Here is a 14,177-nt window from a genome sequence, read left to right as displayed (position 1 = left end):
TGGGGTTAATGTAGGTGTGTGCTGCCCTCAAGTGGTCACAGAAGGGAATTGCAACACTTGGTTCAAATGGGAGTCAGAGATATTCATGGTAGTTTGTATTTTCAGCATTGTCAGTACTAATACAAATGTTAGTCATATTGTTAAAGGAGACATAGTCTGCTCATTTTCACGGTCATAATGTTATTTTGAGTTACTACTAGAATAGGTCTACATGCTTTAGTACTCAAAAACACACCAATTTTCTCATACTGTCCAGTGCTGCAGCACTGTATTCCCCCTCTGTCTGAAACGCTCTGTTTTATCTCCTGCCTCTCCCCCTCCTGAATAATCAGTCTCCTGAATGGCCAGCTCAGACATGCCTGACCCAGCACCGCTAACAACAACAGAGCAGCTGTTTCAAATAAATTAGTAATAATCAAATAAATTAGAGCAGGTTTTTCTGTGGGAGAGAGGAGCTCTTACTGGTGCAGACTTTGACCTTTTATAACTGTCAAGAACTTTTACATGCACAAGAACATATGTAAAACACTAAAGGAAAGGGGAAAAAAAAATAACATAATAGTTCTCCTTTAATAGTATCCCGGGTTATGCTTGTCTGCTTGTTTTATTCTGAAAGTTGCCATAGGACATTTTAATATGCTATTGTCTTCACACTACACACACACCCTTTTCACTCTGAATTATTACACTTACTCTATAAACCCTGTACATCATGTTTAGGCAATCATAATCATTCCAATAAAGCAAATTTGAATTTGAACATACAAAACCTTCGAGGGAAGACTGCTTGTAAAACTTTCAAATTAAAAGGATATGTAATTATGCCTTGTGACCACTGAAGGTCAGTGAACACTCATGATTATACACACCATCAATCCACCAACATCTAGGCAGGAACAATATCACACTGACGCTGACTGTGAAGACATTCAAAATAAAAGTTGACGGAAGTTTGTAGAGACCCTGACAGGAAATACTGTTAATTCACTTTTTAATCTTTTTTTAAAATTTTATTCTCTGTTATTCGCTGCCTCATGCAATGAAGCTATTGTAATCACCATTCAAAAATAATACTCAGCTCAGCTTCCCATTCAAAAGTGAATGAGAATTAGCATTTTGGTTGTGGCTAGCGCTGACACCTCACAGCTTTATCAGTATTGAACAAAAACAAAATCATATTGTCCTATAGCCTTGACAAACTTAAAAGCAGCCTAGAAACATTTCTTTTCCATTGAAGACTCTGATGCTATATTTCTATATGAAGATAGTGCTCTATTCACAAATTAATCATGTATAACTGAAAGCATCTTCTGTCTGAGGTTGGAAAGCTGCTGAACACTGCTACTACAATGTGTTGTGATCTGTATAATTAACCTGCGGTGTAAAAAATTAAACTGATCTTCTGTTTCTTCTTCATACAGCTAGACTTCTTTTTTTTTCCTGCCATGCTGCAAATGTCTGTTGTAAAGGATAACTCCACCGATTTTACACATTAACGAGTGTTTACAGGTCTTTGGAAGTGCTACTGCATATGTGACAAAAGTAGTATAAAGCCTTTTATAGCTCCGAGGAAGCAGCATGTAATCTGATAAACTGCCTCCAGTGATGTCACTCACTGGCTAAGTTGCATTGTGGGTAATGTAGGTACCAGGCTTTAAAAAGCAATCAACTGGTCTAGTATTGCACTCTTATAACACTGTTGGAATCATTATGGACAATTCAACAAAATGATCACAATCGATGCAGCACGTTTCATTCCACACAATCTTCTTTTTCAAAATATGTCGCCTACATTACCCGCAATGTAACTTAGCCAGTGATATATCAGATCACATGCAGCTTCCTCTGGGGCCACAAAAGGCTTTATACTACTTTTTCACATATGCAGTAGTACTCACACAGACTGGGAAAAAAATGGAATGTGTGAGATCGGTGGAATTACCCTTTAAGTGCTTGAACAGTAATTGTGTTGTTTAAGAGGGGATCAAACAATTATACAGGCAGCCACTGTGAACATCTTTCTGTTCAGTCACAGTCTCTGCTTCATCTCAAAAGAAATGATCCAGTTTAGTCAAATCAGTAACCTTTTTCTTACTCACTGATAAAGAAATATTTTATAACCTGGTTTTATCTGTGTCTGGGTTTGAATTCTATATTGAGTATCCCTTTATATCACATCACTCTTGAAAGTTGTCCTTCCTGACAATTCTAATACCAACCTCAGAGACAGCACAGTGTAGCTGTGCTCAGTTGCCCACATCCAGCAGCTTAGTGACAATGTTGAATCATTTAATATATTCAGAAGAGTGTAACATGATTGTGTTTGTCGACCAGCGCCCTTCAGACATCAATAACTGAAATCCTAGCATGGGCACTTTCTTTGAAATCAGACACTGAGTTTCTGGAATCTTTCAGCCTGCTCAGGCTGCTGAGTCAGGTGGTTGGCACATCGGATCAAATTAGTTTGCTTGGTTTGCACCATCTGAGAACATTGTTTAGAGTGTAAGTTTATCAAGTTATTATTCTTATATATAATAATGACATATTGTATGATACAGACACACACAGCTAAAGAATTCAAATCAAACAGTATGCTACACAGTCATCTGTTCCATATTGTGTGTACATGAGCACAAGCATTAATGTGGAATGTACAAATTTGTGTGTCACTATCATGTGTGCTTGGATTAAATCGATTCCGACCCTGAGATCTGATTACAACTCAGAGTTTTAAGCTACACATACAAGAATTGTGACCTTTTATTTTTCCTTTTTTTGGGTCCCTTTCTTATTTTTCATGATGCTTCAGCCAGAGTGTTTCAGGCATTCTTTCCCTGCACTGTAAAAGCAGAGTTTAGAGAACATGCCCTTCAATGAAACACAACATGTTCATTGTGAATGAATGAGCATGTGCTGAGTAAGCAGAGCAGCTGATAAACCCACAAGGGTAATTAAAGGGAAATTGATTTCAGTCTTGTGAAGCCACTGTGAGACTAGCAGAGCACAAAAAGGCAACAAGGCATAATGAACATTAAGCATGGAGATATTGAGACATGTCAGGTCCTATTTGAAGGCCAGTAAACTACTGTGAAGCTGCAGTTGTGGTGCTGCAATAGAAAACTGTGTTTAAGATGAGTTTGTAAAAATTCGAAGCCATTTGATAACCTAGTTTTAGAAAACAAAACCCTCAGGAGTGGTTTATTTGATAGATAGAAATGTTGCTTTTAGAGGAAAAGTCGTCCCAGTCTGTTAAAAAGTACAATTCTAAGTGCACATATCTGAATGGAATAAGAGCATGGGGGTCATTTTGTAAATGGGAACACTATAATAGTATATGAGTATATCACACTATTGTGATATTGTATTGTGATATTTTCTTATTCAGTATTGGACTGTAATAGACAACAATTAAATTCCACAAGCATACCAGGGTTTCCCCCACCTTAATAAGGCTAACTGCAGCTATTTTGGGCACCACCTTAGGGAAATTAATGTAAAATCAATGTGTAGAGCATCGAAGCTAACTTAATTACTTTCTCCAGATCTAATGCTTGTAGTTAGTTCCCTGCGGACTTCTTTATCAAGTTTTATCTTTAACCTTTTTGTTGGTTGTTTATTAATCTGCTCTAGCTTTTACAAATCTTTGTACACAAAAATAATAATGGTCCAGAATGAAGTGAAATTGCATATTTTTTATCAAAAAAGGTAACATTTCCTTGGGGCTAGGACCTCGAAACTTCTCTCCAAATACATTTAAGTCCTCCACGAACCTAGGGAAAACACTGTATACTGTATAATATTCTAATACATTACACTGTATAATAACAGTGTAATTTAATGTGACTGTATTGCACTGTATGTTCAAATGTATGTGTGATGTATAAATTGTAGGTTTTTGAGCACTAGTACAAGTAAGCAAAGAGGAATGATCTTAATTAATTTGTTCATACTTAGTACAAATCTGTGAGTCAATGCACCTTCACAGATTTGTAACAGGTTTTTGTATTGTTGCTCCTCTAACTGGGCCAACATTAATGTTATCAGTAACCTGTGATTTTCAAGTCAAAATGTCTGCTTTGAAAAAGTCAGAATAAGTCATGCCAGTGAGAAGCAAGCAGTTATAACACCTGATTAAAATGAAAATTAGACATTGTAAACCTGAAACCAGTGTTTTATGGAATCATTTGATTTGGGAAATAAGAAATATGTGTATTATTGCAGACTACTGGTATGGTGTGTTCATCCGAATAATCTGTGTTGGGTAGACCTTAAAGGATAGGTTTACATGTATTAAGTCTGTTTTTAAACAATACCAACATGTATATTGAAATAGTTAATGGTAGCTGTAATCGTTGATCCTGTTCATACTTGTTGTGAAGAGGTCCTTAAATGTCCACTTTATAAGAAAGTTGATTTTTGAGTCTCATTCTCAATTTGACGCATTGAGTTTTCACACTAGTCAAATACTGATGCTTTGGAATTGTAGGTCGGGTTGACCTCCATCCCAAAGCGTCAGTATTTGGCGAGTTGGGAATGATACCCAAAAATCAAAAAAATACTCAGTCCTGACTCTTTGAAAATATGCTCTGTGAAGTTCAGCTAAAGATAATATCAGGCTTCAGCAGTCTGATCAATAAAATCAACTGGGGATGTTTCATAGTTGTCACTGCAAAATTCCCTCTTTGGATTTCACAGTCAGACTGTTTCCCTGCTGAGCTGCAGTGGAAGGACATGAACACAAAGAGGCGATTCGTGTACTTTCTTAGACTGTTACTTTGGAACATACACACTTAATTTGGCTGATCAGACAGATGAAGCCTCACATCAACATCAGCTGAACTTTGAAATGTTTTCTTCCACAGAACAAGGACTGTGGATTTTGTCCTCCATCAATAATCACGTTTAATCACATCCAGTATGGACAGAGGGAAAAAATAAAGCTGTCGATCACAATTCATCATCATGTCCATAATTAATTGATTTTCTGGCCACTTGCAGGCATCAACATTAGCATTTATTAGGTGCCATGTTTGTCTCCTGCTTTAAGATAACTTAGTACATTTACTTTAGCTACTATTTATGTTTGAAAGTTATTAACAGAGCAAGGGCGCCAAAGGATTTCACACCGAATCTGAACGTTGTTGGTGGTTGATGTTGGTATCAGCAGGAGAAGCTAAATAGACTGATGTTAAGGTGATTGTGATTGGTTCATGTGAGGGGATGTGAGAGGACTGCTTGCTTCAGACTTATGTGTTTGCAAGAAGTCTGATGCTATGTAGATGTGAAAGCTGCAATAAGAAATGGCCACCTCTCGAATTCATACGCCAAACAAATAGGGGGGAGCATATTACCAGTGTAACTGCCGCTAATTGTAGCTGCTGTTAGTTTGCTTTAGTTTGTCATACAGCTAGTGGTCCAGACTGGGAGCTTGGAGTGGAATTTGGAGAAGTGACAGGCTGGCTAGCAGATTAGAATGCTAACTTCAGTAGATATCTCTGCAACATAATCTTGGACATAAAATCAAAACTTTTTTTCTTCCTAATTTTGGTTGCCCCTTTAAAAGTGTTATCTGTAAATGTAAACAAAGGTATAGTCCCACCAGAAAATGCTGCGTGGGAATTAAACCAGTAGTTTTAGGACTAATATATGAGATAAAATGAACTCCAGTTTTAAATAAAAATGTATTATTTTAAGATTGTGACCTTAATTATATCATAGAGTAAATAGTCTGAGCAGCAGCTTAGTTTAACAAACGCTATGGCATATTTTCATTTTTGCAAGCAAAGTATTTCCAACAATCTTTTTGTTGGGTGTCATTGGAGTCAATTGCAGGTTTAAGCTATAATTCTAGCTCTTTTAGTGACTATAGTTTGCCAGCAGCACAGACACTATCTATGTGTCCCGGTGTAGAACCATGTGGCTGTCCTTCAGATGACCACAGAAATTGCTGACAGAGATGTTCACTTAGCAATGAACTAAATCAGAGTGCAATATAGTGTGACTTTGAGCATAAAGGCAGGAGGCAGGCCCCGAGCACAGAAGGTGACCATACCCCTGGGTGCTGACGTAGATCTTTACTTAAGGGCTGAAGCCACAAGCTACTTAGCAATTTCCTGACATCTGATATCTGCAAAATACCATCAATGTAAAATGATAAGTTGCCAGCAAGAATATTCTGAGTCCACAATTTGTACTTAAAATCAATTACCCTGAGAGAGATGTTCGTGTTGCCTACATTATTGGCATTCTTTGGAGGGCAGCTCCAAAGCTCGGATATTTGGTCAGTTTTCATTGATCGGCACACTGTTATCTGTGGGGGAGATGAGAGATTAAACACATAGATACTGTTGATGGAGGTACCTGCAGCAAGGTGCATTAAATGACAGCACTATTAAGCTTGCAAACAGATTGAACAGAAATGTGAAATACAACCCGTAAACAGCTGCATGGAGGAAAAACTGCACACCTGCTAATGATAGTAAGACAGACACAGACAGATAGCTTCATTGTCCAGTTTATTCTCTGATTTAAGTAGCTCAATACATATTGTGGGAAGAATTGTGAATTCAGCACACTGTAAGTACTTTTATTGACTTTCACTGTTGTTGACCCAGGAACATTGATTACGAACTCATTACACTGATGACCAAACAAACAGCCCAGAGATTGGATTAAGCAATTAAAAGCTTTTTGACACTCAAGACTCGTGGATGAATAGCAGATGTGGAGTGCAACAGCAGGATTGTAGACAAGCTTGCATGAAGGACATTAACAACTACACAATGCTGTGTCATATCTCGTCAGTGGGCTCAAATTTTAAAAAACATTGCTTTAAATGCAACAATTAATGTAACTTGGTCTGTTACAGTAAAACTTTCATAATGCATTTAATGGCTTGAAAACAGGGTATTACACTTGTGTTGACTTGTCCATCCTTTAAATGAAGTCAATAAAGTGTGACATTTGCTTGACATTTTGGCAGTTTTTTGTTTTTTGATTTAAAGCTTGATAGCTCTCCCATAGCTTACACTAGCCTGACTCACTGGATGTAGACTGTGAGATATAGGGCGACTACTTTCAGTCAGCATTTTCCTCTCCTTTTGCATGTTAATGTTTCCACAATCCCCTCCTCTACAGGAAACAACAAGCTCCTGGATAGCAACCTATATGCTGAAAATGGCAAGTTACCCTAACCCTAGCAGTACAAAGCTAAACAGGCTAGCAGTTCTTACTGTACCTTTTCTTTTGGGGGGGATTAAGCCATGCAGGGGCATGCTCGCTGCATCCTGGGTTAAGCACCACCCAAGACGATTGTCTCAAATAGATACAAACAGGCCAGAGGGTTTATATCCCTATATCACAATGAGAATTGGTGTAGCCAGGCCTTTCTTCAGCGCTGACACAACACTATGTGAGACTTATGCAAACTATCTAGCTGGAGCCAGCAGCAGGTTAGCTTAGCATGCATAGATACTTGGAACAAGGGTAATCAGCTAGCCAGGCTCTGTCCATAAGAACAACAAAATCCACCTACTAGCACCTCTAAACCTTACTCAACACGTTATATCTTTGTTTAATCTGAATACATTATATTAATCCCAACAACAATTAATTGTGTTACATGGGTTTTACGAATGGGTTTACGGTTAAATGCCTGAAATAAGGTCTGTGTTTAACACAAGCTTAAGTGATTTTCATGTTTTGTTCTACAACATTAAATACTCAAGTAATTACCCCACATTTGAATTAAAAAGCGCCTAGTGTCTTAAAAAGGCAGTTGCTAACATGTAGCTGAATGACACTACAGAGAGATTATAGGGAAGAACACAGAACTTCATCTACTCACTATTCCGTCTTAACATACAGACTTTAGTTACAAACTATTCTAACTCTAACTTCACAACTCATGGATTGATCAATTTAAATTGTGTATAGTATAGTGCGCTGAGATGCTTAGTGGTGGTGACTTTAAAGTCACGCAGCCGTAATGTACTTTTTGTCTGTTTGTTTAGCCTATAGCCTGACATTAGCTTTTTACTAACTATGGTTTTATTTAAGCTTCAGAAATCATAAAAGAGGTGTTCATCTGTCAAGATTATCTTGCTGAACAAAAATGATTTTCTGCAATAATCCAAAATCCAACGAAAAATAGCAGATTTCCCAAAATGTTGAACTCATGCCTTAAGCGGCAAACATATTTGTCACATTTTATAACCTATCAGGAGTTAGGGTTTTAATATATCATCCTGGAACTCTTTAGAAAACTCCTGTACTTTTCTGGAGGGGCTCAGTTGCTTTGTCTGCTATCTATGTGTTTTTGCTTCTGATAGAACTTGGAGAATTTATTGAAGATGTTAGTAATGGGCAGAGCCACAATCAGTAGCCCACAGATGATGCATAGGGTTCCTATCAGCTTCCCAGCAAGCGTGACAGGAAATGTGTCTCCGTAGCCCACTGTAGTCATGCTAATGGTGGCCCACCACCAGCCTATGGGGATATTCTGCAACTCTGACTCTTGACATTCTTTTTCTACACAGTAAATGAGAGCAGAAAACATGAAAATGCCCACAGACAAGAAAAGCACCAGCTGCCCTACTTCACGGGAACTGTGTTGCAGTGTAGCACCAAGCGAGCGCAGACCTGATGAGTGGCGAGCGAGTTTTAGGATTCTAAACACTCGCATCAACCTCAAGATCTGCACCACTTTGCCAACATTGCCCAGGTCTGTGTTGTCCCCTTCATCCGTTATATCACAGACTATTGTGACATAGAAGGGCATGATTGACATTATGTCAATAACGTTGAGAGGGCTGTACATGAACTTCCTGGCTGATGGTGCCACAGCCAAACGAAGAATAAACTCTGCAGAGAAGAACAGAACACAGAAGCTCTCAAAGAAAGTCAGCACTGGGTTTTCAATCTCCTTCTCAGTGAGATCCACTTGATGGAAGTCTTGCATGCTGTGGATGCACATGGCAACAACAGAGATAATGACAACACTTAGGGATGCTACAGCCATCACTTTGGCTGAAGTGGAGTAACCTGGATTCTCAAGTCGGATCCAAATATTCCTGCGGACATCGGCACACCAGGAACCTTCAAACATTTCTATGTTGTCTTCTGAAGCTGACAGCTCTTCGACAGATGAGGCAGAGCTGTGGAGTTGTAGTTCATCGCTCCTCTGATCCCAGCTCTTATGCTCAGCGAGTGCCGTCAGTTCATAGTATTTGTTACTGCAGCAGAGGTCCAGGTGGCGCTCCTTGATGCCCCAATACTCAATCTCTTGAACAAATGAGACAACACACAACCCATCCACCAGGTGGATTTTGCCTGTGAGGTAAAAGTTGAGAACGTAGCAGAAAAAACGTGGATTTCGGTCAAAGTAGTACTCCATTTCAGAAGGACTGAAGTCATCGCAGAGCTCCAGGATTGCTTCTTTGGAGCTACAACACACAAGGCGACCCAGACGTGTCTGTGGGAATCGTTTCAAAACATTGTGCTCCATTCGTTGTTTGAAACCACCAACATTGATATTGATAAAGCACTCATCAGGGTTGTGCCGGTGAAGGATCTGTCCATACACCATGATGGAGCAGCTGCTAGGTGCTGTTCAGCTGTCTTTGAGGAAAGTCTCAGATGCTTCTTCACCTGCACACAAAGACACTGAAATTAGCACACTTCACACTTAGTTGTATGTCATTTGATCACAGTGAAGTACATTACATCAGAGCTGTGCAAGTATCATGTTGCATCTGGGTTTCTGTGACATTCTGTAGTGGAATGGATAAATGACAGCATCTCAGGTAGGATTTTATTTCCAATCTACAGATTAAAATTGTCAAAAGTATTGATGCATTGATACTTTTTACAGTACCACGTTAAAGACAATACTCAATATTGTTCAACTATATATATATTATAACTATTTTGTGTTCCGGACTGTTTTTCTTTTGGCTATTGAAACACACATTGAGTATCGTTTTTTAATACTAGTATATTGAAGTTTAAAATCGTGACAACCTTATTAAAGAAAATTGTTTTAGTCAGGCACTGAAAATATATGGTTATATTTCTATTTACAGTATGTCACAATGTGTGTTAGTGCCATGACAGCAGTGTTGAAAAATGTACACAAAAGTCATACTCACCCATATGGGTAGTACTTGAGTAAAGGTCTCAAAGTATTTGATATTAAATTTACTGAATTATCAAAAGTACATTTCTGGCAATAAATGTACTTGAACTGGCAATTGACAAGTTTTCTGCCTCACTGTATCATTATGAAGTAAATCTTGATTGTACAAAGTAATGGATATAGAATAATGAAGTCATTGGCGTTTCTCGCTATCACTATACAATTTTGACAGCCACCAGGCACGCGCTCACCCGGGAAAAGTAAGTTTAAAGGGGAATTGCCGTTTTTTACAACCTGGACCTTATTTCTAGCATAAAATACGATCATTTACTCACCCAGATAACTTTGGTGTCATTTGGAGTCATGCGGACGAAATTAGATCCAGTGAAGCGCCGCTTATATCCATATAATGCGAGTGATTGGGGCACCGAAGCGCAGCCTCTATATAACGCATTATCTGCCGCGAAACTAGTTCATTTCACCAATATTTTGTTATGATATGCTAGTGCTATTCCCCTTTTGAGTCCGGGGTTGCCTGTTATCAACAAACATAAATGATCCAGTTGTCTTTGGACCAGTGATGCTAACAATAATACCACTTGGAGACGCTAGGGGGGAAAAGTTGTCTGTTGCCACTTTAAAGTGTAACTCTCGCCAAAATGCAGCCTAGGCTTTTTTTGTGAATGTACCTGAGTCAAACCTTCGTGTAAAAGCATAATTACAACGAAAAAGCCACTTTTAAGATTTACCGTAGTTTCATTTTCGGATCAAAATCATTTTCAATTGCGTGCTACGGGCAACTTTATGGTAGCATCAAAGTCGCTATTTTTAAAACACTAAGAAGACTCGACACAACATGAAACTTTGCTCGTAGTATCACCAGGGTCTCTACACATGAACACGAGCATTGAGAACATTGTTTGTGTACACAGAGTTTACTAAAAAGAAGGTTTTTGAACAACTCACGTTAGCACTCGCTTGCTCTGCTCGCCACCGTCCTTCCAGTCGAGATGCATTGATCCCTGAGTGCGACGTAACATGGACGAGAAAGCTCCATGTTACGCTGCATTCGGGGATCGACGCATCTCAACTGGCAGGACGGCTACTGCTACTGCTAACATGAGTTGTTCAAAAACCTTCTTTTTAGTAAACTTTTGATTTTGATGCTACCATAAAGTTGCCTGTAGCACGCAATTGAAAATGATTTTGACCCGAAAACGAAACTACGGTAAATCTTAAAAGTGGCTTTATCGTCGTAATTGTACTTTTACATGAAGGTTTGACTGGGGTACATTCACAAAAAAAGCCTAGGCTGCATTTTGGCGAGAGTTACACTTTAAGTGTCAAAAGTACAAGTAAGTAAACGTAAATTTTACGTGTACTTGATCCAATATTCCAAATTTTTTTAAAAATCGGATTAATAAAAAAATAATACTAAAAAAATACAGGTAATACAAAGTACAAAGTAACTTGTAACTGAAGTTATCAAAATAAATTTCGTAAAATAAAAAGTACAATGTTTGCCTCCAAAGTGGACTGGAAGTATAAAGATGCAAAATATGTAAATACTCCATAAAGGACAATTACCTTAAAATTTGAGGCTAGTTAAGTACAGTACTTGAATAAATGTACTTAGTTACATTACATCACTGTATGACAGTACTCTACAGTATGCACTTGAATGCAATGAACGTTATTAAACATTTTCCATTACATATGTAAAATTGCAACAGAAAGGTGCCAAATGGCTCATTAAACTGCATGTGTTATCTACCAATGGTCTGAACATGAATGTACTGTGGATGATATGGGTGCACCTTTCCTGTCTTTATAATAGATCTTTTTGATACATAGTGTGGCCAACATTTACATGCAAACACTGACTTTGTATTCGTCAACTGTCATCTCTGCTGTGTCAGCTCTAAAACAAGTGTCTCTCTTACTTGTATTGTGTTACGCACGGCCATATAGCGTTTCAAGTTGCAGGGAAATGGCAAACCAGGGTCAGATTTGACACGTTCCTGCAGCAATTAAAGTTGTCAATGTTTTAGGACAAACATGCACCGATGGGGAGGCATAAAAAGTAGAGATCCAAAGTGAAGTAAACTGACTTTGTGCGACAATTACAAGGACAATCTTGACTTGCACCAATTTCTCAGAAAATCGTGCATAAATTAAAATGTCAACGGTCACAGCGAGAGAGGAATGTTGAGTGTTTAAGTATCTCTATATTAACTTGGAAACTGGAGGAAATGATTAGAGCAGCGTACCTGTGTACCATGTGTTGTCCCGGCGGCGCAGACGTCCTGTAGCTGTGACTGTGCAGTCAGCTTAACGCAGTGGTGTCTGTCTGAGTCCAGCGAGGGGCGGCTTCTAAGGGGACAGGTGATCACACAGCCAGCACATCATTCCACACTAACAGCCTGTTTCCTTCAGCACATTTCAACTTCGATGTGTAATGTGCTACCAGTGTCCAAGGTGTGACCAATTTATCACCGTAAATATTTTATGCTTAAGGCTGACATTATTCTTTAAGTATAAACCTGCTTTCTGTGTCTCGTTTGCTGCAATCCTATTAGTGGATGCTGCAAAATGAACAGAATAAAGCAGAGGGGGGTAAAGGCATGAAAAGTACTAAATAAAGAAATGGTAATTTCACATGTAATTGTATTACATTGCATTGTGGGTAATGTAGGCGCAATGAAAGGCTGGTCTGCATTACTCCTATAGCACTGTTAAAACTAACAGTTTAAAAACAAATGATACAAGTCGATACAGCAAAACTAGATGTATTGTCTTTTATCCCACACATACTTTTTCCTTTTTAAGAGCTGCCACCTACATTACCCACAATGTAGGTTAGCCACAAAGTGGCAATACTGAAAGCAATTTCTCTGAATACATGCAGCTTGCAAGTAGTGACCCCCTACCTAATGTGGCATTGCTTTTGGTCATTCATCAGATTACATGCAGCCACAAAAAAAGCTTCATACTACTTTTTTCACATGTGCAGTAAGACCTGTAAACACACTTTAAAGTGTAAAATCAGTGGAGTTGCCCTTTAAAGCAAAGTTGAAAGATTCAGTAGTGTCAAAAACTCAGTAGTTGTATGTATTTTTAATATGAGTTTTGAAAAAAATATGTAGACAAGGAGTATAATTTTTAATATCTATAATTAATTCAAAAACCTAAAAACAGAATTAAGGCTAAGTAAAATTAAGGAACCCCACTGTGATGCTGTAAAATTAAAAATCATGCTTATGTCTCCTAATGTCGGTTAAAAAAATCCTTACAGCCCAGCAAAAACTGAATAATTGTCAGTCAATGCAAGTATTAATTAAGCTTAATCAAGCCACAGTAGCATACCTAAGGACTCTGTAGTACAATGAACAGCAATATGATCTCTTACTGCAATGCACACTAAGTAAAAGAAAATATCCCTCATATAGCCTATGCTAAACAGTCAGATGAAACAGATTAAAAGTAACTTCTACACAATGATGCTGCAGCCTACCCACTGATGCCATTTACTGATTGTAGATGGCAGAAGATTATATCAAATGCAGGTTAGTGTTGTGTGAATTATTCACCTTGCAATCAATGTTTATGGTCAAAATTTCTGCCCTAAAACCACAACAGAAGCAAATTCCTCTTTGAACTGTGACCTCATTATCTACCAAACTGACCCCAGGAGAGCTCAAGGTATACCCCTCTTAAAGAGGTTGATCTGGTTGGAGGTACTGAAGAGTTCTAGCACTGGGGCTACAACTAACGATTACTTTTATTATTGATTAATCTATTAATTACTTTCACCATTAATCGTCTAATCTGCCCCTTTCTTGCAACCAACAGTCCAAAACCAAAAGACTCTTCATTTACAATCAAAAATGACAAATAAAAGCAGCAAATCCTCACATTAACAAGTTGGAAACAGCAAATGATTGAGTATTTGCAGCTCCATCCAACTGGATAATTATTTGTTAAACACTAAGTGTGGTTATTGATTGCTGGTTTGCAATTGGACTTGCTGGTGGTAATGGGT

At 38.3% G+C, this 14,177-nt stretch overlaps 1 protein-coding gene across 1 annotated transcript; it reads right to left on the bottom strand.

The window, feature by feature from the left end:
• Positions 1–8,287: 8,287 nt before the first annotated feature.
• LOC140995679 (delayed-rectifier potassium channel regulatory subunit KCNS3-like) lies at positions 8,288–9,586 on the bottom strand. Its single transcript, XM_073465758.1, has one exon. It carries the CDS (start codon positions 9,584–9,586, stop codon positions 8,288–8,290), a length of 1,299 nt encoding a protein of 432 aa, XP_073321859.1.
• Positions 9,587–14,177: the final 4,591 nt, after the last annotated feature.

The sequence above is a fragment of the Pagrus major genome, chromosome 5, assembly GCF_040436345.1.
Source record: "Pagrus major chromosome 5, Pma_NU_1.0".
NCBI lineage: Eukaryota > Metazoa > Chordata > Actinopteri > Spariformes > Sparidae > Pagrus > Pagrus major.
Note: the sequence above shows the minus strand (reverse complement) of the source record. Positions and strands in the feature narration are given on the sequence as shown.

Coding starts and splice junctions, on each gene's coding strand:
- LOC140995679 (XM_073465758.1), bottom strand. CDS start 9,586: ATGGTGTATGGACAGATCCTTCACCGGCACAACCCTGATGAGTGCTTT.